Source organism: Miniopterus natalensis, chromosome 3 (assembly GCF_054644295.1).
Source record: "Miniopterus natalensis isolate mMinNat1 chromosome 3, mMinNat1.hap1, whole genome shotgun sequence".
Lineage (NCBI taxonomy): Eukaryota > Metazoa > Chordata > Mammalia > Chiroptera > Miniopteridae > Miniopterus > Miniopterus natalensis.
Window position 1 is genome coordinate 59,071,253 of NC_142083.1, and position 25,007 is coordinate 59,096,259.

Here is a 25,007-nt window from a genome sequence, read left to right on the forward strand (position 1 = left end):
TATATTCTCCATTTTAAAATGGTTTTTACCTTATTCTTAAATAAAATTACTAAATTGACAGTGACTGATATTGGCAAACCTTTGGTGTTTACAAACTGCCTTTTCCTGACATGAATTGAAATGCGTTTCTCACAAAACATGTGCTTCATTTGGATGTACAGTGTCGTCTGTTCTTTAAAATAAATGATCAACATCCTGGAAGCTATGAAATGCCCATTGCTTCTAAGCAAATGCTCCCTCTGAAATTGAGAATTCTTGTGAATGTTCACTTCCTTGAGGCCCAGTGATCAATTTGTATCTTCATGATAAAGGCAGCTATTATTTCCTTAAGTTAAGTGCCCTTTGGTGTTTCCTGATTTATTACAGATCTCATGTACTAAAAAGACTGAGGCAATCTGTGGTTTATGACACTGTTACTCTACGAATAAATGTACACAATTGTTTCTCTAAGTCATTAGGTATCCTACTTGTTTGGAGAAGGATGTTTTTTCCTCAAATACGTAGGTAACTAAAGTCTTGAGTCTTAATATGTATGTGAAGGTTTCAGGTGTTAAGCATGATAATCTAAGATGCATTGCAATTTAGGCATTTTCTGATACAATATAGTATTTTTTTAGAGTATTCTAATTTGGTAAAAGTAAAATAGAAGGGAAATTTTTAATTACTACAAACGTTTTTTTTCCCTTTATAGAAGTCTCTACAACATGGCATAGTTAACCGTATTTAAAATATTTTATGATGATATACTTCACATAACGTAGAATTCACCGTTTTAAAGTGTACACTTAGTGGTTCTTAGTATACTCACTGCACTGTGCAACCGTCATCACTACTTGCAGAACACTTCGGTGTCCCCAATAAGATACTTCATACCTATTAGCAATTAGTTTCAATTGCCCCCCTTTCCCATTTTCTGGCACTCACTAATCTATTTTTGATCCCTATGGATTTGCCTATTCTGGACATTTGACATAAATAGAATTATACAAGATGTGACCTTTCGTGTCTAGTTTCTTTCAGTTAGTACAGTGTTTTCAAGGTTAATCCTTTTTATGAGTGAATAATGTTCTATTGTATGGATTTATCACATATTTTGTTTATCCATTCATCAGCTGATAGATATTTGGGTTGTTTCTACTTTTTAGCTATTATGAATAACTCTGCAGTCAACATTTCTGTTGTCATAATGTTTTCATTTCTGTCAATTGTATGCCTAGGAATTTCTGGGTCATATGATAATTCTATGTGTAAGTTTTTGAGGAACTGCCAAACTGTTTCCACAGTGATTGCGTCATTTTACATTCTCACCAACAGTATATGAGTGTTCTAATTTCTCCACAATCTCATCAACACTTATTTTCCATTAAAAAAAAATTATAGGCATCCAAGTGGGTAAGAGGTGGTATATTATTATAGTTTTCATTTGTTTTTTTCTGATGACTAATGATGTTGAATATCATTTTATATGCTTATTGACCACTCATGTATGTTCTTTGGAGATATGACTATTTATTTCCTTGGCACATTTTTAATTGGGTTGCTTTTTAAAAAAAATTTTTTTAAATTTATCTTTATTGTTGAAAGTATTACAGATAACCCCCTTTTCCCCATTGATCCCCTCCATCCTACATCTGCCCCGTCCACCCCTCAGGCCTTCACCACACTATTGTTTGTGTCCATGGGTTATGCATATTTGCATATAAGTTCTTTGATTAATCTCTCCCCACCCCCACCTTCCCACTGAGATTCATCAGTCTGTTCCATGTTTCTATGTCTCTGAATTTGTTATGTTTCTCAGTCTATTTTGTTTATTAGATTCCACATATGAATGAGATCATGTAAAACTGAATCTGGAAGAATCAGAAAATTTGAATAGGCTAATAACAACTGATGAAATTGAAGCAGTAATAAAAAAACTCCCAGCAAGCAAAAGTCCTGGTCCAGATGGCTTCACAGGGGAGCTTTCTAATTCTATAAGTCGTAGGGTTAGAGAGCTTATCAAAAATTTTTCTTGCTTTTTGAGGCAGGCCTGTAGTGCTATGAAGTTCCCTCTCAGGACTGCTTTAGCTATGTCCCATAGATTTTGGGTTGTTGTGCATTCATTTTCACTTGTTTCCAGGAAGTTTTTGATTTCTTTCTTGATCTTATTGGTAACCCATTTATTGTTTAGTAACATGTTATTTAGCCTCTATGTGTTTGAATGTTTTGAGTGTTTTTACTGTAGTTGATTTCTAATTTCATGCCATTGTGATCTGAGATGCTTGATATGATTTCAATCTTCTTGAACTTGTAGACTTGTTTTGTGTCCTAACATGTGGTCTTTGAGAATGATCCATGTGCACGTGAGAGGAATGTATATTCTGCAGCTTAGGGTGAAATGTTCTGTAAATATCAATTAAATGCATTTGATCTAGTGTGCCATTTAGTCATTGTCTCTGTGTTGACTTTTTGTCTGGAAGATCTATCTAGTGAAGTCAGTGGAGTGTTAAAATCCTCGACCTTGACTGTATTGCTGTTGATCTCTCCCTTAAAGTCCTTCAGGTTATTACTGATAGGTCCTTATTTATTGCCATTTTAATTCTTTATGCCTATGTTTCTCTATTTTTTCTTATTATTCCACCATTCCCTTTAACATTTCCTGCAATGCTGGTTTGGTGGTGATAAACTCCTTTAGCCTTTGTTTTTTTGTCTGGGAAGCTCTTAATTTCACCATCTATTTTGCTGGATAGAGTAGTCTTGCTTTTAGATCTTTGTTTTGCATTACCTTGAATACTTCATGCTATTCCCTTCTTGCCTGTAGAGTTTCTGATGAGAAATCAGCTGACAGCCTTATGGGAGCTCCTTTGTAGGGAACAACTCGCTTTACTCTTGCTGCTTTTAAGATTCTCTCTTAGTCTTGAATTTTTGGCATTTTAATTATGATGTGTCTGGGTGTGGGTCTCTTTGGGTTCTTCTTGCTTGGGACTCTCCGTGCCTCCTGAACTTGTGTGGCTTTTTCCTTGACCAGGTTAGTGATGTTTTCTGCCATTATTTCTTCAAACAAATTCTCTCTAGCCCTTGCTTATTGTCTTCCCCTTCTAGTACTCCTATGATGCAAATGTTGTTACATTTTATGTTGTCCCACAGCTCCCTTAGACTGTCCCCGTGTTTTTTAATTGTTTTTTCTTTTTGGATCTCTGATTGAGTGACTTTTTTTCTACCCTGTCCTCTAATTCACTGATCCAGTTCTCAGCTTCCTCTAATCTGCTGTTTATTCCTTCCAGTGTATGTTTTAATTTCTGCAATATCATTCTTCATTTCTGACTGGTCATTTTTTATGGTTTCTGTATCTTTTCTCATGCTGTTGAGCATCCTTAAAATCAGTATTCTGAACTCTATATCTGATAGATTGCTTATCTCCATTTCATTTAGCTCTTTTTCTGGAGACTTCTCTTATTCTTTCATTTGGGGCTTGTTTTTTTGTCTCCCCATTTTGGCTGTCTATTTGGGTTATCTCTGTGTATTAGGTGGATCTACGGGGACTTTCGGTCCTTTTGGAGGGTCTCTGGGGCAGGCCAATGTCAAACGCTCTTTGTGACTGGCCTCGAGTACCATGTTTGGAGCTATCAACCCACAGCTTGTGGTTCCCTCTGCTGGGGCTGGGTGCATTTGGACAGGACCAAGATGCACACCAAAGTCTGCTTTTCCAAGGCCCATGTCCAGAAGCAGATTGGGCAAAGACTCATAGCTCCTCTGCCTGAAGGCTGATTGATCTTAGTTTCTTAATTAGCCTCAGGCTGTAGACCACCGCAAGGCATAAACTCCACAGGGTGGGGCCAGATGTTTTCCAGTGGGCGGGGCAATTGCTTCTCCCCAGGCGAAAGCTAACTGGCTGGCAAAGGTCTGCCTGAGATAGATATCCTCTGCAGTATGGGGGAATGACTTAGCACAGTAATCCAGATGGCTGCCCTCTGAGCTCTGTTCCCAGAGCCCGAAACTCCGGATTTTTCTCACACCACTCTAGTGCACTCTGCCCTCCCTCTTCCAGAGCCCCAGGTGAGTGGCCGCACAGGAAACTTTGTGCTTTGGCCCTTTAAGAGGGTGCCTGCATTTCCAGGTGTCTCTCCCTTGCAGACAGAAACCTTGCTGCTTTTTCCAGCACCCAAATGTTATGTGGGCACCTTTCTCAGCTCTGGTGCTCTGGGCTGGGAAACCCAGCCTGGGGTTTAGGCCCCAGAGTCCTTAGTGGGAACCCCCCACAGCTGTGATATCCCTCCAGTCCCTCAGCTGCTGCCTGTGGGATCCCAGCCAGCGGTCTCACACCTCCACACTTCCTACTAGTCTCTATGTGTCTCTGTTTTAGGACTTTGGTTATGAGGGTGCCCTCCAGCTCGTCTTCAGCTGCAGTTGGTTATTCAGGATTGTTTTTCTATGTTTTAGTTGTAATTCCAATTTGGTCCTGGGAGAGTGTCAGTGTAGCTTCAACTCAATCCGCCACCATCTTGGAATCTCTTCTGGTTACTTTTTTATTGTTGAATTATAAGTCTTTCAGATATTTTGTACACAAGCTCCTCTTTTGAAAGTGCTTTTTCTCATTTTGTGAATTATCTGTTCACTTATTTGATAGTGTCCTTTGACAAAAGTTTTTAATTTTGACAAAGTTTAATTTACCAATTTTTCTTTGATGATACATTTCCTTTGATGTCATATCTAAAAAATACCCATTGTCTAATCCAAGTTCATGCAGATTTTTACCTTTGCTCCCCTTTGAGGGTTTTATAGTTTTGGCCCTTACATGTAGTTCTTTGATCAATTATGAGTTAATTTCTATATATGGTGTGAAGCAGAGGCCCAAATTTGATCTTTTGTATGTGGAAGCATATTTAAATTAAAATTTTAAAAAAGCAACAACTTTCTCTATTCAATTGAACATACAAAAATTGGAACTTTAAAGCAAAATTTTAGATAAAAATAAAGCAATTACTTGTATTATATCTAAGGACATGAAACTAGAATTAGTCATAATAATATTCCCATTGGATGTGCATTGCTATTTATTTTAGTGTTAAAACAGTTTGGCTAAAATATAGAGCTACCTTTGAAGACAGTCTAACAGATCAATTAACAGTCTCAATGAAAGGAAAAATGTAAGAGAATTAGCTGATAGATGAATTTGGCTTTAACTGAATATAGTATATGATGGTGGATGTTGAATATTTATTGTCATGATCAAAGTAGTATTTTAATATGTCATATCAGCTCCAGGCATGTGGTCTTTTTTCATTTTACTAAAGGTGTTACCTATGAGTACCTCTGGGCACAGACCTATTGCACATATAGTATCTTCTCAGGAAGTTATAATTTTGAACTGTTTCTCAGAGACTGCTTCTGAAGTTAAGGCAAGAGGTATTAGACAGGATTAATTACATAATCTGAAAGCCTACTGGCAATCATGAGGGTCTATTTCCACTGGAAGTGTTTTTTTTTTTTTAAATCCTCACTCGAGGATATGTTTTTAAATTAATTTTAGAGAGAGAGGAAGGGGAGAGGGAAAGAGAGAAACATCGATCAGTTGCTTCCCAACCAGGGATCAAACCTGCAACCTGGGTATGTGCCTTGACTGGGAATCAAACCCGTGACCCTTTGGTGCATGGGTGATGCTCCAACCAACTGAGCTACACCGTCCAGGACTCCATTGGAAGTCTTTTAAACCACATTATTTTCAATGAGATCTGTCTTAGTCATCTCAGGAATTCGGTCCTTCTCCAGAGCCATTTTTTTACTGGAGAATTTCCATAATAAGTGGTTGAGCAAACAACTTGTGACTCCATATTACAGCCCCTTGTGAATTCTGGTTGTATCACTGATCCAAATAGTAGTGCTCTTTGAGTAATGTTCTTTAAAACATTTTTAGAATATTCTAAATATTTTAGAATAAAGCACATTTTGGTCCAAATAACTATTTTTTTAGACGTAAGAAGAATATTTAATTATTTAACTCTTGTCTTCTTAAAATTCCTATTTTTGAAATACTCTATTTGCATATATGTTTATTAATTTTTGAATTACTTTGCAAGATTTTAGAAAGTAAAAATATTGGAAAATAAAGATATGCTTCCATTATATAGGATAATCTATTCATATGATTTGCTTGGTTGCTTCCTTTTAGAAAATTAGACAATTTAAATTCAGCTATGTTTAACTTGTACATTTGTTATAATGTTAGCGTTATAATGCTTGGCTTCCACCATTGGGATAGGGCACTGTAGGTTTTTTGTTTTTTATGCATAATGTGATAAACTGCTTGTGTTTTTTAGTGTTCTCCTTTAAGTTTAGCGAAGCAACTTTTTTCTTCCTCTAATAGGCATGCTATTTAATCAGGTTGAATATTACGTATTTCAAACCTTAATTGTCTTCTTTTATTTTTAAAGTCTCATTTACCCAACCCCCTGTTTTTTTCTGTCCAGACACTAAGATATAGAAAAACAACAAACAGGGAAAATAAAAATTTAAACTTTTGCATCATATCACTGCTATACCCATGCTGAATTCTCTTGTACAGTTAGGCATGTTTAGGAAGACTAAATAGCATGCTCAGAATTGCACATTTTGAATCCCTAGCATTATTGCATGTAATTTTGGAGAAGGGCTCATCAGGATTTATTTTCTATAATTTTACTGTATAGGGAGCAAATCTATTCTTTTATATCTTTGCTCAAATGATTAAAACAGGTGACCCAGATCCTGTCAGATTGATACTGAATTCTATACAAGCAATTCCAGTTTAATGATACATATTTAAATTTGTGGGAATGTAACATACTGACATGTTATTATGATCTGCTAATAGTTTTAGTTGAGATGTATATATGAAATTAGCACTGCATACAGTTAATTGACTAAATGTGTTATTGATATTGTGGCATTAAGGAGAGAATATATGAAACTAAAAAAATAAAAGTGGAGAAAAAAAGTGCAGTGAAATGATCAGTTGAAAGAATGAATGAGTTACAAGAACAATTGGAAAAGGTAAATGGATAAAAATAATAAAGAGGAAAAAATTATTACTAATACAAAGATGAGTAAAGGAACTAAAGAACCATGTCTTTCCTTTGTTTTAAAAGAGGAAATCAGAAGATATTGGAGGGAGTAGGAGTCTTAGACCAAAAATGAAAGGCCTTTAGGAAAATATATTTTGCTAGACATAGTGTCTCTTAAGGGACATCAAGAAGGTTCACAAAAAGTCAATCAAGGAAATGGGAGGTTATGGAACTAAGGTGATATTTGAGTTTGGTCTAGTTATCTATCTTTTAAAATAAAATTTCATGTAAGAGGGAGAATCTCTGATCAGCATGTAATTCTGCCTAGTCATTATGCTAGCCCACAGTTATAATGTTAAAGACTAAACACAGTTAGTTTCCTAAAAAGTACAAAACCATTGTTTAATTAAGACATTTATGAATAAGAGTTTTGTTGCTAGTTTTATTGTGGAGAGTAAATACTAGGTAAAGTATCTTTGTTTTGGTTAATAATAGTAGTGCATGAAAAAATGACCAATTCTACTTAGTTGCTGAAAAATTAGAATTTGTAGATTTAGTATAGGCCTGTTATAGACAGAACCACTGCTCTAATTAATTTACATCATGCTTATCTAGTCTGAAGGCAACTAATTGATCATGAAGATCAAATATCAAGAACATTAAAAAATTTTTTTATTGTTTTAAGAAGGAACTCATTCAGTAAATGCAAAATGTAACTAGAAATTTGAAAAATGGCAGAAAGAACATTTTTAGTATTCATGTTTTCATTTTAAGTGTTTGTTCAACTATCAAACTCTAAATGGTATAAATTACACTTTTTCTATGTGTGGTTACAGTTCCCCTTCTACTGAGAACAGCTTTTACAACCATCAGGCAGATCCCTGTTTAAGAGATCTGTATTTCCTACCTTTTGCAAGTGTTTGGTGATTCTCTTGCTTCTGATTGTATGGCGTTTGATTCTTAATCTCTTCCTAAAATTTCCCAGTGATATATAACTTAAGACTTAAAGGGACTTTGTGAAATTTTTGACAAATGTTTAAAATCCTGTGCGTTACTTGTAGTCTTCCCAGTATATTACTAAACTGCATTTGAAAGAATACATCACTTACATTATTAATTTAAAAACTAAATTTATGTAAGAATAAAAAAGATTTAAATGTCATTTTTATGGTTATTAAAAATTCATAAAAAAATTTAGTGTTTGTGGTGAAGTTTTATTTAGCCTGGTCAAGATTATTGAGAGGTTTACTTGTAGGTTCTCTATTGTTTTATTTTAGTTTCTTTTAAAGTGGTTTTTTATTTTATTTTATTATTTATTTATTGTTGACAGTATTACAGATGTCCCTCCTTCCCCATTTGCTCCCTTTACCTAGGTGCTAAATTTTAATAAAATCCAGAGTTTAATTTTTTTAACACTTTATCTTTTCCTCTCAAGAAGGAGCTCATCTTGCACTCAAATGTCTGAGATAGAGGTATACAAATCTTCATTACATACTTAGAAATTAGCCTGAACCTTTAGGGCAAGGAAAAAATGACCTTTTATACTTCCCCCCAAATATTTTTATTTTCTAGCACAGACTCCTCATTGCCTCTTCATTTAAACCAATATTTTTATTTCATTCAGCCCACATGTTTCTGCTGGAATATTCTTTAAAAACAAGGTCCAGGGCAAAATAACTAATGAAAGGGTTAGCTGGGTCAATCAGGAAAGCTTATCTTAAAAGTATAGCTTATTCACTGTATTGGATTAAGTATAAGTTTAAAAAAGGAGGCTTCCCTTCCACCATATCTTTGGCAAAATCTTAGATAACTTATCAATAAGGAAAAAATCTTTTTCCACTGAGGCTTAGAAAGATGTGATGTTTGAGGTGTAAAAAGTCATTATGACAGCTCTTTGGATGTTGTTGCATGCACCTTACATTCCACTACTATCGAGCGTGCAAAATTGTACTGGAATTTCATTAAAGTCATATTAGTAAAAGTGTTCCTTCCAGTGCTTCCAGAGAAGTACCTGAAATATCTGATAGACCCAGACAGGGAACATGTCTGACCTTTCCCTGTGAATGTGTGTGTATACATATGTACACACATATACTCACAGTAACTTCAGCCTACATTTTTTTTAACAGTATTGTCTAGGGCCTGGGGAGTAACAGATCTCTAAGCTTCCTTTCCTATCCAAAAGAAACCAATAAACCCAAAGAACCGGAGTATAACCCTATGAAATAGCAATGCAAGTTCCTTCCTATTCATTCTTTTTAAAAAACAAATGTTCTTTGAGGATGCGTTTTTCCCCCCCAAACGTATTTCTCACTTCACATCCTTCATTGAGTTACTCATAGTATTAGCTGAGCTTCTGCACTTCAAATGCCCATCTTACTTAATGAGTAATCCAGGTACCGCATTCTCCAAATCCTAAGAAAATCGAATTTGGGAGGATAGGTTGAATAGGACAAGAAATCAAGCACATGACTTCCTTATTTGTGATGCTTTTCTGTTATGTAGACCTTTCTGAGAGATGATGAAAACAAGTTCTTTGTAAAGAAGTAACACCGAATTTCTTATTTCATTGATTTTTTTCATTGATTTTTTTCAGAGAAAAAAAGTCAATGAAACAGTTTTACCACAGGTGAGACTTGGAAATATTTCTATTATAGTAAAAATTTTAATATAATGAGATGCACTATGATAAAATCTTGGAAAAGAAATATTTAACCATTTTGACTACCTACTTTAAGGACTGTAAACTGTTAGTATAGTAAAACAAAAAGTTAATTTTGTGTAGATTATGCGTTTGTTTTTAAAAGTTATATATATGTGTGTGTATATGTATATATATATATAAAATGCTCACCTCTTATAGTTATGGCTTGTTTTTTATATAATTTGTGCTTTAAACACACTTTTGGGAACACAATTTAAATAATTGGGGAAATACTGTACTTATCATAATTATTATTAAAAGAAAAAAGCTTATTTAGTTTATAAAAAATTTCCATGTACAGTTAAACCATGTATATATTTAAAGAATAAAAAATGTCATAAGGGATTGAAGAAGCAACCCAAATGTGTACTCTTCTTGGAAGTCTATTTGAGATTTTTCAAGTTTCTTTTTTTAAATCAATAGGATGAGTTTTGGATACTATAAATGAAACTTTGAGCAGTAAAGTTTGGGCCTCTTCTGTGGTACGAAACAGTGAAGACTATCTTCAAAGCTAGTTTTCATTACCACAAAGATACCATACTTTGTTTCTATATGCAGTTCATAATATTAGCCTGAAAAACCTCTTATGTGAAAATTTGCTCTTCATTTATTACTAATTCTAATTTTCCCATCTAAATTAAATAAGGCATTGTGCATATTATTGCACCTTGCCTATAAAGTAAAGTACTCTTACCATCTGGGTGAATTTAGTTCCTGTGGATGATTAAAAACAAATAACTTTTACTTGTAATCATAAAATATGTGATTCTATTATAAATTAGAAACGTTTCAAGAAAATATAATCAGCTCCTAGTTATCTTTGCTATTTGGTCTTAGTGTTTGGCCTCCTAAAATAATGGAAAATTTGTTTTTCCTGCCATGCTCGTGGCTTCTATTCTCCCCATGTTTTGTCATGTTTGTAATTGCATGTTGCTGGATTTCAGTGATGCTGTTTCTCTAAGGTTTTACCTACCATCGCTGTGCAGGATCAGGACCATCCATCCATATGGCAGAGGCGATGGTTAAGGAGGCGAGGGGAGTGAGGATTAGAAGGGGAAGGCACAGCAACCAGGCAGCCTCAAACGAAGCCTTAGGGAGTGCTCCTGGAACATGTCACATGGACTGCCCACAGCCTGTGTAATCGAGAGTTAATTCCATACAAAGAAATAACTTTTAATTTAAATAAAAATGAAGTTTTGTGATAAATTTCTCCAATAATACCCTCCCCCTTTTTTTGTAATTCTCTGGTTGATAAATTTTAAATAAATGGATCTGTTTTATGATACATTAAGGACTATAAATATTAACTCTAAATGCTGATATTGTGTGTACCTATGTATGATAGATAGAAAAAAAAAGTACTTAAAATATTGAAGGCTTTGCATTTGTGCTAAACTTCAACAGCAGTATTCCACGAGATATTTCTTTAAAAATTATGAAAATTTCAGATTCATCATATAACTTTTCATTGGTCAATTAAAGGGAAGAACATGTGTAAGAAGTATTTGTAATTGCTTTGAATTTTACTAGGAAAAAAATTGCTATTTTTTTCTAATTTAGTTTCCCCCCCTCAATTTTTTCTCAAGTACTGTGATACGACGATCCCCATAAGTGAGAAGCCCCTGACAGAACAGGACTGGTACCATGGTGCAATTCCCAGGATAGAAGCGCAAGATCTGTTAAAACAACAAGGAGACTTCTTGGTGCGAGAGAGCCATGGGAAACCTGGTGAATATGTCCTTTCTGTATTTTCTGATGGACAAAGGAGACACTTTATCATACAAAATGTTGATGTACGTTTCTAATTTAGTTTATATGTATATTCTGATGTAGTTCATTGTGGTATAATGGTAATAAAATGATTAATAGTTTTTTATAAATGCCTGTAACACTTAGAGTTTAGCACTTAATTTGTTTTTGTTGAATTCCTTAAAAATAATGCTCCAAAACTCACTAAAATGTTAATCTTATTAAGGAAATATGCACTTTAAAATATTGTAAGTTAAAAATAGTTGTTACAAATTGAAATCAAATTTAAATGCATAAATATTTAAAATATTTGAGTTAAATTTGAAAATTAAAGATATTTTAAAATAGAAATAATGTGATTATTATCATTTTTTCTGGAGATTTATAATTATGAATTTTATGCTCTTGAAACAAGCCCTTGAAATTGTATTTAAAAGTGGTATCCTGAGAGATTTTTAAAGAAATACTTTATTAAATAGTGATAATAAAATTCCTTAATGAGTGGGATAATGATAGTTGAGCTGATTTTATGATTCACTTAGGATTAAGGTTTTTTCCCCCCTTTTATGTATAATCTATTGCTTGTCGGCATTAATAAACCATAAATAAAAATTGAGGAAAATTTTAAAAATGATCTATTAACATTACTTGTTCTAATACTAATACATTTATTAAAATTTATTTAAGCATTGCTAGACTACGTTTTATGTGTTACAGTCTTTATTAAGCCTTAAGTAGATGAAAAGTCTCAAATATATATATGCAGCTACAATATATCTCAATGTATCTAATCTATCTATATATCTGAGATGAAATTCACATACCATAAAAGTAAGCATTTAAAAGTATACAGTGGTATTTAGTATAGTCATATCTAGTAACTATATTTAAGTGGCAGTAGATGCCATTCAGATGGATTAAAAGAAATAAGGCCATTAAAAGTATATATTATAATTTTCACCTTATTTGTTAATTTTGCATAGTATTCGCACTTCAACTTGATAATCATATTTGCTTACTCTCATACTCCTGACTTACTATTTCTAGTAGTATATCATTCCTTATTTCCTTGTCAAATTCATAAAATTTGTGGGGACCTTTCTAATGGATGTAGATAAGCTTTCCTATTACAACCTGTGATCATGCGGGCAATATTTATAAAATGATGTGAGACTTGTAGAGGAAAAATCATAGGTAAAGTATAAACTAACTATAATTTATATAAATATTTCCTTCTATATTCTAAGCTCTAAAACTTACTATTTTTATAGGTTATACTTTAAATAAGACTGAAATATTTTTCTTAATACCACTTCTAGCTTGTCCTATGTAACTATAGGACTTTAAATTAGTATTCTTAGAAACAAAAAAGAAATGGTCTATTTGAAAATTATAACTTGTCTTTAATATTGCCATTTTGTTTTAAGTGACTAAACTGAATAGCATAATACATTCTAAAAATAAGACATTGTTACAGGTTCACATCTGAAGATTTTATTTGGCTTTCTTCTGTCATTTCAAAGATCTCTATTAAAGATGAGAGTGCTTGTATTTCTGTTAATGTCCCAGGTTTCCCACTGCTTAATTTTACTTAGTTTGCACTCACTAACTAACATTGACCTCTTAAATCAGTTGAAAATAGGAGTTTGACGGTAGTGTAGACTGGGGAGTTTTAAATTCTTTTTCATATGCATAGATGAATCTTCCTTGAGCTAAAACGATTCCATTTCCTTCCTCATATACCTCTTGCCTAGAAGGGGGTCAACAAATGGGGGAATATAACCATATATTTAATGATTGTCCATCATATTCTAATCAAGGAGTTTATAATCTAGTAATAGATTATAAAAGCTGTACATAAATGAGGGGATAGGTGTCCTAAGAAAGGAAGACATAAAAAATATGGGATTTTAGAGAATGTAAAAATATAAATAGTGGGCCAATGAAAAAAGCACTGGGCTTAGAAGACTTGGGTTCCAGTTCCAGGTCTTCACTTTACAGGCTCTATGCTTTGGGAAATAATGGGGTTAATAGCTTATACAGTGATTGTGAGACTTAAATTAGTGAATATATACTTTGTAAGGTATGGAGTGCTATGCAAATATTTGGTAATTTTACCATTGTTTGATGACTCTACTTGAGAAAAAATACAAATATTACTTTGTAAGAAATATTAATGTAATTGGAAAAGTTAATTAAGTTTTTTTGTTTCTATGAGATTTATTTGTGAAATTTAAATAGTAATGAAGGTGTTTTAGAGTTTTTATCACTTTATCTTGGCGATTTGGAACCAGACCTGCAGTGTCTCTGAGGCATGCCTGTATTTAGGTTTGGGGTATTCACTGATCACAACTAATGTTATTTCTAGCAATATTGCCTCTGTCAACCAAAGTCTAGGCTGGCAATAAGTTTGAAGCTTTATTTTCTTATGTGTGTCACAGTTACTTTTTAACATGGTGTGAAACTCTACCATTATAACTGAGCAAGATGGACACAGATACTTACAATTTTTACAGTTTTACTAAGGGAAAGATTTTCTGTGTTTTAGCTAGTTCAAACAAGAAGAAATGTACCTTTTATTGGACACTAAGCATATTAATTTCACAAAGCCAGATATATTAAACATATCTAAGAGTATTTGAGTCTAAGTGTCATTCTAGTGTTTTGACCTTTTCCATAATTAATAGCCTGTTTATAGTACTTGATGTAAAACACTATTCAAACTTTGTACCTAAAACTGTTTATTTTGGGTGATAAATGTTGATTGATTTTCATAGAGATTCAAATAGCTTTGTTCCATTTGATAAGTAAATATATGTTTATCAAACCTTTGCTTTTGTATATGATAAAACAGAAAATACATGTGATAAAACAAAAGTACTCCAGGAAGAATGTTTTTATGCTATTATAGGAAAGTGCCAATTCATATTTCTCTAATTTGTTTCTCTGACACATATTTGCTAACCACTCATTTTTGCAAAATACCATGTTATGCGTTGTAAGGAGATGAAACCAAAAAATGTGTGACCTTCTCTCAGTGAGTTTAAAACCAAGTAGGTGAGACATTAGTAGAATTTATGAACAGAGAAATATTAAAGATGCAGAATTAGGAATGATTGAGCCAAGAAATTTGAATTAACACATGGTGATGAATTTAAAATAACAACATAGTAAGTATTTTTAAATAAAACAGGACAAATCCTCTATTAATGATATATCATCATCTTTTATCCCTTCATTCATTCAGGAAATATTATTTGAGCAAGTACTATGTAAGGCCCAGGGATATGGGCTAATAAAAAAAATAACATAAAAATGGAAGTTGTAGTTACTGTGTGAGATTTGGGATAGGCTCAATGTATTAAATCATCATTCTTTCAATAGATATTTATTGGACTTCTCTCATGTGCTAAATTCCATTTCGAGCTGATGGTTTAGTCTCTGAACGTGCCCAGTTAGGTTTACTTGGTTTTGTTGCCACGGTCTCTAGGCTCTTTGAACCATCTTTAAATTCATGCCATTGGACTTAAGGAAGACTGAGTGAAAGCAAGTGGGAATCCAAAACTTAGTTGGATAACAGTTAATTCTAAGTGTGTGGCCTTACTGTTACGCTTAGGATCGGTTAACCATTCTACTCCACCATTCAAGGACTCAAAAGAAGGCAGTCAGCACCTCCAAGTCAAAATCACACTGTCATAAGATATTTTCTTTGCTACTGGCACACAGACTTAGGAAACTTCCTTCTTAACAACAAAACAAAGCCACTGCAAGGCCTTATTAATGTTAATTTGCAGGAAACATGAGCCGAGTGAGTATTCTTAAGGCCCAGGGATATAATGGTGGAGCTACAGTCTCGGGAGAAGCTCGCAGTCATTCACGAGTCACACACACTATATATGATTATAAACTATAGTAAGTGTTGTAAGGATTCGTGGTGCTCTCAAAGCTTTTGACTGGGAAAGTTACGGAAGTTAAGTCTGAGACACCATCTGAAGAATGCGTAAGTTAACTCAGAAAACCGGAGCAAACCTTATTCATGCTATTCCCTGAGCTTCCCCAGAGCCTTCCTGGGTACTCGTTTAATTAGTTACTTGTAACTATTCAGTATGCCATTTTTAGCTGAGAAAACTAACGTTTATGTTTTATATATGTAGGTATTTTACAAAAAAGTAGAGTGTTCTAGTCTTGTTTTTATTCAACTCAGCCTTTTCAGAAGTTACTTTTCCTCTCTTTCATTTTTCTCCCCCCACAAAAGCTTGCTTATCCTCAGTTTTGTTTCAGGGGATCTACTCAGGCAACTTATATAAACTGATACAAACATCAAACCCCCTTCTCATTTGTGTATGCTTATTGTGTTCTGTTTGACTTTCTTGCATAATAACAGTCCTCTCAAAATACGTATAGCAACAAAATCTGTTTTTTATGTGTTTTTCATCTATATGTGTGATTAATTCTTAAGTAGTACAGTGATAACTCAGGAACAATTCTAGCTGTAATAAATGTTTTAAAAACAGAAGTAATACGTACTCTTGATGGAAATTCAGAAATATGTATCATGGAGTCTATGCTTCACAATAACACCCACGTATGGGTTTCAGTGTATATTCTTTGTGATTTAAAAAATATATTCTAATTAGATATCAATGTAATTTCTATTTTATAAAAATTGAGTCACATGGTATTTTTATTCATACTTATTTTTTAAATGACATGTTACATGTTATTTAAAATATGCAACTGACAACAAAATGATCTTTGTAGAAATTTATTCTATACTACTATTTTTTATTGCTTCTTTTGGAATTCACATAAGAGATTGTTAGTAGCAATCTTAGCTCCAAAGAGAAGCCTCTGATTTAAAAGTTAGTCTGAATTCTCTCAGTCATGTTCTTGATAAAGTGTGTAGAAAAAAAAACATAAAAATACCCATCTGTATGTGAACTCAACCTCAGATCATCTGAGCTATAAGAAATATTTACAGATCTGTACAAGGTCAAATAAAATATTCAGAATTTTGAGTGTGTCAAGAAACAAGTCCTCAACAGTTTTAATGACTGTACTATTCTTGACCTTTAGTTGCTTAATGAGTGCACCATCTTAACATCATTTTAAAATTCATTACTTTATTTTCATCTTTAAGAAGGTGAGCTAATTGGTTTCCATTTGTTTAGACTCAGAACTTCACCGATTCAGCAATTGCTTTAAAAAAGAGTTGGTATGGATTAGTTTCTTATTTCAGCCCATGAAGAATGCTGCTTGTATTACTCACTGTATTGGTCCATCACAATTACTATGTCAATGGCAGAAAACTGCCTTTAAATTGAAAACTATGTACGTTTTTACATTAAGAAAAGGAGACTGAGAATTCCCATTATTTTATTCACTATTTCTCTGGTTATAGGAGTTACATTAGAAGTTTATATAAGACATGATGGCACTAGTGTCTCATTTGAGATTTCATTCTGTGTGAATCATCATTCTGTGTGAGTCATCTCATTAGTTACCTTCTATTAAACATTGTTCATTTCTAAGCTAAGTTGTCCTACTTGTTGCTTTAACTTTACAGTCACTTTATATGCATTTCGCTCAGTCACACATGTTTATTTATCCAGGCAGTATATGCCAGGCACTGTTCTAGACCCTGGGGATACCGTGATGAACAAAATAAATGTAAACATGTATCGCCCCCTGAGCTCTCGTTTTAGAGGAGATGGAGATAGACAATAAACAGAATAAATACATAGAACGTATATGATGTTAGGTAGTGATCAATTCTAAGGAGGAAAATTCAGTGCGGAAAAGGAGGTAAGAAAGTTAGTCGGGATGAGAAAATGGGTGTTGACTATGGTGTGGGGTGGCCAGAGTAGACCTCACTGAAAAGGTGACATCCGATGACAGACTGGCATTGAGTAGGGGAGCCATTCCCATGTGGCCCTCTGACAAACTGTTTCAAGCGGCAAATGTAACGGCCCTGAGGAAGGAGCCTATATAGTGCGTTTGTAAAACCGCAAGGAAATGGGCGGGCTGCAGTGGAGCGGGGCGGTGGTGACAGGTGAGGGAAGACTGAGGACAGGGCGCAGGTGGTGTATAGAGTCCTGCAGGCCGCGGTGAGGGCTTCGGCTTTTACTCCAAGGGCGGTGAGCGTTTGGAGAAAGCACTGCAATGATAGATGAGATCCCCTGGCTTCTGTGCCAAGGGCAGACTGGAGGAAGGCAAAGGGAGAACGGTGTACGTATATATTTTTAACTTATTGAGGAATGACTGACAAATGTAATCGCCTGTATTTGAAGTGTTCAGTGTAATGATTTGATCGACTTTGTGGAATGACTACCAAGGTCAAGGTAATTAACGCATCCATTACGTCACATAGTTCACGCCTAACCATTTTTAAGTGAATACTTCAGTAACGTCAAGGGTATTCGCGTTGTTGCGCAACAGTAGTTTTACTTAAATGGAACTTAGTTTGTTGATGAATGTAGTCATGCTGGAGCAATGGCTTTAGATTGATTCCACTTTATTGTTCTTTCTCCAGAATATGTATCGATTTGAAGGCACTGGTTTTTCAAACATTCCTCAGCTTATAGATCATCACTATACCACAAAGCAGGTCATCACTAAGAAGTCAGGTGTCGTTCTGCTGAATCCTATTCCTAAGGTAGGTGCATATGTCATATATAGACACGCTTTTTTTTAAATTTTATTTTATAGAATGCTTTGTGAGTTAACATTTCCCACAGTAAATCAAATTCTTAGGTTTTTTAAGAAGTTTGGAAATGAAAGGGCTTTGTGATTGCTACTCGTACAATGTAGTTGGAACAATTTCCTCGGTTTCGTTCACATGGTTGCCTTTTGATTCAATGTTTGTTAGGTTACGAGCGGACTAGTCCTCCCCCGCCCCACACTCAGTTTTTCTTGAAAGACTTCAGGCTCTTTTTCACTTTATAAGGTTTAGTCTTTGAAAGATTCAGTGTAAAAAACATTCTAAGATATAAAAATCAAAGAAAATATTCAGAAATCATGAGTAAATTAGAATTCTAACTTTGGGCATTAAGTTTACAATATGTTATAAGTCATTGGACCTTTTTACTCTACTCAAAGGCAGTGAATTATGACTTCCCTCTGTGGAGCCAGGTAGCTGGGTGAGAGACTGTTCTAGGTCATTTTTACCTCTAACATCGATCATGGGACACATTACCTCCAGGTGCTGTAAGAGATTTGCGAGGTAAGGAATGGGTATGAGGAAGGTGTGTGTTTTTAAGGTAACACCTGTGGCCTGGGCCAAAGTGGAGCGATGAAGCCGAGTGGTGCCTGAGCACTTTTGATGTTTCAGGAATTGGGATGGGGTCGGCAGGCGTACTTTCCTTTCAGGGCTATCTGCTCTGGAGAACAGTGTAGAAGTAGGGAAGTCATAAAACCTATAGCTTAATATTTACTGATTTTATTTTTATATATGTAGGGGTAACTTTTAATATGAACTAAGTGTTATTCCCAAGAATGCTAGTGTATAATTCAGGTTGAGCTAAGGAGATTTAAAAGACAACTGTTATGCTTTCTTTTGTTAGTCTAGAACATAATGTCTGTATTTGTACTTGTATTTTATTACTCAGTCTTTACTTACAGGCTGAGCTTAAGAAATTCCTCTCACAGAAGATTTTTACAGCTGCTAAACACTAATTCTGTGACTAAGGCATTGGCCTTCTTGCATAATTTGTAGAATTATGAGATTGGCGCATTCTTTGTTTGTATTTTTTCACCCCCACGCCACCTCCTTTTCCATTTTAATTGCAGAAAACTCTACAAAAATTCCTCTTTAGCCTGGACCAGGTGGGCACATTTTTTTCTCTAGTTAAAAAAAGAAAAAAGTCTATCAATGTTTTCTTTTCCATCAGTGACTAACAGCTATTGTTTTGCAGAATTTTAGGAGCTCTTTAGTTAAGGCCACCTATTCTCATGGCTTTGTTTCCTTTTCTATACCTCAGTGACTTGCAAATTTATATTTCTAGTTCAGATTTATATATTCCCCCACACTGATGTTTTTCAACTTTTCACCTAAAGCTGAGTTTAGCACCTTTAACTCCAAAATTTGTTCTCCCTTTCTCAGTAAATGGTACCACTGTATACTCAGCTGCTCAAACCAAAAACTAGGGGACAACTTTGACATTTTCTCTTCCCCACTGCCCTCCCTCCAGTACTTAGGTGGCAGAGGTTTTGTATACTTAATTGTACATGTGAAAGTATGAATTTCAATTCTGGTATATCTCAGTATGAAGTAAAATTCAGTGAAACGAAGATACTTTTCTACCCATGTTAGGTTAGTGACATATGTAACTGGGTTTTCAGAGATACTGATAACCCGTTTCACAAGCCATCCAGACATTTGCATTGTCTACTTGCCTAGCCAGGTCTAATTTGGGAGACCAAAACCATAAAAAAGGCACACAAAAATGCAGACCTGGACTTGAGTGGGAATATATAATTTCAAATAAAGTTGCATCTCTCACTGAATGAATTTTTCATGATACGAGACCAGATAGATGGAGTAGATTCTCTGGACTGTTCCATGGCTGGTTATTTCTTCCTCCCAAACCCTCAGCACTGGCTGTGCAGCTGATTATCTCAGCATTGTACAGCACTAGCTGTGAAAATGACTGTGCACCGAAAGCTATAAAAGATTAAGGGGCTATATGTGATTGTTTTATGAGGTGGAAATTTAAAGTTTATATAGCTATTAACCTGATCTAAAGTACTGATATTTGAAATATGCAAATCATTATCTCTGTTGTAAATATTGTTATGCACTTGATTTAAAGAATCATGTTGCTCTTTTACAAGAAAATCACAAAGCAGAGGTTGTGAAAGTTAGATAATTTTCAATTATGAGCAGAGAACAAACTGATATGGGTTTTGTTATGGTCGTATTATCTGTTATGTATCTTCCTTTGAGAAGTCATTTGTACTCTTATAATTGGAATCTATTTGTTGATTTAATTTGCATAAGAAGTTAATGTCTTAGACCATATAATGTGCTGTAAAACATCTAATTTCCGTCTTGCCAGACTTCATTTTTAGCCTACATAAGGAATGCTATTTTGGTCTCAGTATAATTTCTGTTTATAGCCACTTACGTCTAAGACTCTTCCCATTTATCTCTCTTATCCGTAAAAATGTAAAAACATCATCATAATGCCTAACTGGAGGACACAGTGGCCAAAGTAGTCTCTTTCTTATCTTCAGAGGTATAGGAAACTAGAGACAGAGACATAATTTAACTTACGTTAATGAAGCCAGTGGCGCCTAAGACACTCATCCCTTACCCTCTACTGGCTGATTTCTCCTACGCCTCCCAAGGTCTGTAAAGATATGGAAGATGAAAGGCATTGTTATAAACAGGGGTGACTGATCACCCATTTTCATCCTTACATTAGCGACACGTACTTAGTTCAATTTCTGTGCAAATGTCACTTCATTGAGAGGCCTCTTTCTGACCACCATGTGTGAAGTAACACTTCATCTCCTTATATTCCCTTTTCCCCTTTTTAATTTCTCTCTGTCACACCTTTGTGTACCTGACATTATATTATATGATGTATTTAGTTGTGTGTCTCCCCAAGTGAAATGTCAGTTTAATAAGGGCCAGAATTACATTTAGCAATTAGTGCAGCTGTATCAACAGTGCTGACTCATAGTAGGTGTTCAGTAAGTATTTGTTCACAAATTAGATTCATTGAGCAGTTGCTAGGAGCCAGGTACTTGCTGAGCTTTTTATATGCATTATCTCATTTAACCCCCATGTATTCCTATGAAGTATTGTTATTAACCCCATACACTATTATTTTATTAACCCCATACACTATTCTGAATAAGGAACTGAAGCTTACTATGATAAATGACTTGTACAAGATAACATAGCTCATAAAACTCAGAGTTGAGATTCCAGCCCATGTTCTTTTTTTTCTTGTTTTTTAAAATATATCTTTATTGATTTCTGAGAGAGGAAGGGAGAGGGAGAGAGAGACAGAAACATCAATGACGAGAGAGTCACTGATTAGCTGCGGCCCACAACCCCGGCATGTGCCCTGACCGGGAATCGAACCCCGATCGCCTGTATCCTAGGTCGACGCTCAACCGCTGAGCCACGCCCGGCCGGGCTCAAGCCCATGTTCTTAACCACTGTCTGTCTAGATTGTAGAGTCTAGACTTTGGAGACTAGAATAAACTATTTTTTAAGGAACGTGGATGTGGGTTCAAGGAAAAGGAAGTATCTTTGATTGTATAAAATGTTGAATTGGAAAAGATTTTAACATATCAAAAACTATAAGTCTCTATAAAAGGAAAATCATTAAACAGTAATACTGTGTCAGTGATCTGGGATTTTAGGTAACATTTAAGTAAGACTTGATAAAATATAGGTTAGAAAGACATTTGGTTCAACTTTAACATTTCAGTCGTGCCTTGAAAGTTTATTTGCCTTCTTAAATTTAATATGTCTTCAAATGTAGTTGCTTTTAAAAATAAATTTCTTTCTGAATGGGAATTAAAGTTCATGATTAAATTCAGGGGAGTTAGGCAGCGAGCCATTAAGTTGAAACTTTGACAGATGACTTGGCTGCCAGCATAAATCAAGTACCTGTGGCTTTTTATCAGAACTGGTACAGGTTTTGAGAATATTAGAGGCAGATTTTTTGAGAGGAAAGTGAATCTTTTTGGGTCTGACACTACTGACTGGTAAAGAGGAGACAGGTTAGTGGCAACAGCATTCATGTTCAGACTCATGTAGACAAACAATAGTTCATAAGAGTGGAAAGCTATACTTTTAATTAGGCTCTCTATTCATTTTTGTAGTTTAAGATTTCTTAAAGACTATTTTACCTTATACTTAAGGTTTGCTTCTCCCAATCTTACTGTTTAATGATTTTCCTTTAATAGAGGCTTTTGACATACTTTTGTTAAAGTCCTTTTCAATTGAACATTTTAAGGAATTTAAGAGACTTCCATTTCCTTAAATCTACATCCATGTGCCTTAAGTCCTTAATCATTTAATTAGATTATTAAAATAAATTTAAAATTTTAGTAAAGAGAAGATTGGAAAATATGTGTGATTCAGTACTTATCCCTTTAGCAGTTACTTGCTTAGCACTCACTCTGTGCTGGACAGTGTCCTGGGTTATGACAGGGTGTATGTAGTACATGCTGCGAAGATGAAGTAGGTCAAGGAGAGGCGGAGCTGAGTGTGACAATGAGGGCAGGCTTGTGTGCTGTGTGTAGGGGAGGGCTGCTTTTTTAAAACATTGTGATCAAAGAAGGCCTCCTAATGAACTCTGAGGGGAAATGTGAACTAGACCAAGGCGTTATCTGTATGGTGTTATGCAGGGGTAATTGTAAAAGTACTTACTTAACACTTAGTACAACGTGAAAATTAACTGAAGAGAACAGGTGCCAAATGTAAACTGGTGGAGCCATAGTGGTGTTTATTGACTGAAGATCCTCCAGGAGTGTCTGCGGAGTGATCCTTGGTGTAACCACAGGGGCCACCATGGCAGAAACAGTGGTAGAAGGAGAGAGTGATGGAGATGAGCAGAGATTTGGAGTAAGTTAATATATATTAATCTTAAAAGGTCAATTGTTTGTTATATGATTCAAGAAATTCATTTGAGTAGAAACTAAGCATAAAATCTTACAAGTTTTTATAATGGGTCTCTCAAAAACCAAAAATTTGTGTTTAATAGTATGAGTGAATTTCAAAGGAAAATTTTTGTAGTAATATGGCCATCTAAATAAGAGTAAAACCCCTGATTTTAATTTCCAAGAAAATTTCTCCCCAGTCATTTTTCCCCCATACCACCAAGCAATTGACTCAATTCTGACACAGTCTTCCTGGAGATAGAGTGTGATCCCACAGATTATAGGCTTAGTCCCACAAGATACCCCCCCCGCAAACTTCGGACACCAATCACTTGCCCAGGTTATCACCTGTGCTTCTGACCAACTAGTTCATAGATTGGAGGTTCTGGTGACCCCCTCCTTGGGTTTGATTAATTTGCTAGAGTGGCTCACAAAGCTCAGAGAATCGTTTTACTTGATGACCACTTTATTACAAAAGGATATAACTCAGGAACAGTCTGATGGAAGAGATGCACAGGGCAAAGTTGTGGGAAGGAGCACGGAGCTTTCACGTTCTCTCCAGGCACCCCACTTTCCCTGATCCCCATGCCTGCCTCCGCCAACCTGGAAGCTCTCCGAAGCCAGCCCTTTTGGATTTCTATGTAGTTTCTATGAAATATACACAGTGGTACCTGGGTTTTGGAATGTGCTCCGTTCTGGAAGACTTCGAGTTCTGAGACGTTGGAAAACCGAGGGATCCACAGCTGACAGCAGGATCCTGCCCTCAGCAGAAGCCGCGTGGCATGTTCGACTTCCGAGGCGTGTTCGAAAACCAAAGCATTGCCGTCCTGGTTTACGGGCGTTTGTAAACCGAAATGTTCGCCAACGGAGATGTTCGAAAAAACGAGGTACCACTGTAGTTTAAGTTCATAGCCACAATTGATCAAATCATTGGCCACTGGTGATTGAACTCAATCTCCAGCCTCTCTCCCCTCCGCAGAGTTCAGGGGCTGGGACTGAAGGCTCCACCTCTACCCACAAAGTTGGCTCCCGGGCAACCAGCCTCCATCCTACGTCGCTGAGGGGCTTTCCAAAAGTTGCCTCAGTCATGTGGCAAAAGACACCTTTATGGCTCTCAGCGCTTAGGAATTTTCAGGATTTTTAGGAGCTGTACCAAAAAAGCGGTTTAAAACCAAATTTAATTTCTTACTGTGTCTCAATATTACACTCATTAGTATTATTTTTGGAGGCATCTACCTAGTGGTGCTTTTGCAGTTAATCCTCTTATGTTGTCATTTGTATGGGGTTTTTAAAATGTGCTGTGTGTTTAAAATTTGTAGCTAAGAGTGATTCTTTTTTATCTCTTGAAAATGAGATAATTAAATATTATGTCAAATTAGATTTCCAGTAAGGGAAACCTATAATTTGGAAAAAAGTTTTAGTCTAGAATACCCACTCTTTAATTGCATCTTTCAGATCAATTATTAGGTGTATTGAGAGAGGAAGAGCACAAAACATTACAAAATGTTCTCCTTAGGACATTCATCAACAGTATATAAATCTCCATGCTGACCTCCAGTTTGAGAAAAGAGAACTTAATTTTAAATGCCAGTTTTCAGCACTACCAGCCATGTAATCTGGGACAAGTCAGCCAGCCTGCTAAAGTCATCTTCAGCCTACGGTAACTTCCCATAGTTGTAAAGATCATGTGAGAAAATCTGTGTATATACTTTGGAAATTGTAAAATACCACATACCTTCTTACTTAAAAACTTCTTCAGAGGACAAGTAAATCAGAACAGAAGTCAAATTTGGAAGATTTTAAATTGTGAAGGAAGAAAAAAAAAATTTATTGAGTACATAGTGCGTTGATAGCACTCTACCACTCTGATTTTATTAAATATTTTCAACAGCTATGAATTGAGTGTCAGTACT

At 35.1% G+C, this 25,007-nt stretch overlaps 1 protein-coding gene across 2 annotated transcripts in view; it reads left to right on the forward strand.

The window, feature by feature from the left end:
- FER (FER tyrosine kinase) overlaps positions 1-25,007 on the forward strand; it is a 313,312-nt gene that overhangs the window by 129,150 nt on the left and 159,155 nt on the right. For both annotated transcript variants that reach the window (XM_087815481.1, XM_016221979.2), the window contains 2 exons: positions 11,310-11,516; positions 18,005-18,127. In XM_087815481.1, the coding sequence (XP_087671607.1) occupies positions 11,310-11,516; positions 18,005-18,127 (330 nt within the window). The remainder of the gene's footprint in view (positions 1-11,309; positions 11,517-18,004; positions 18,128-25,007) is intronic.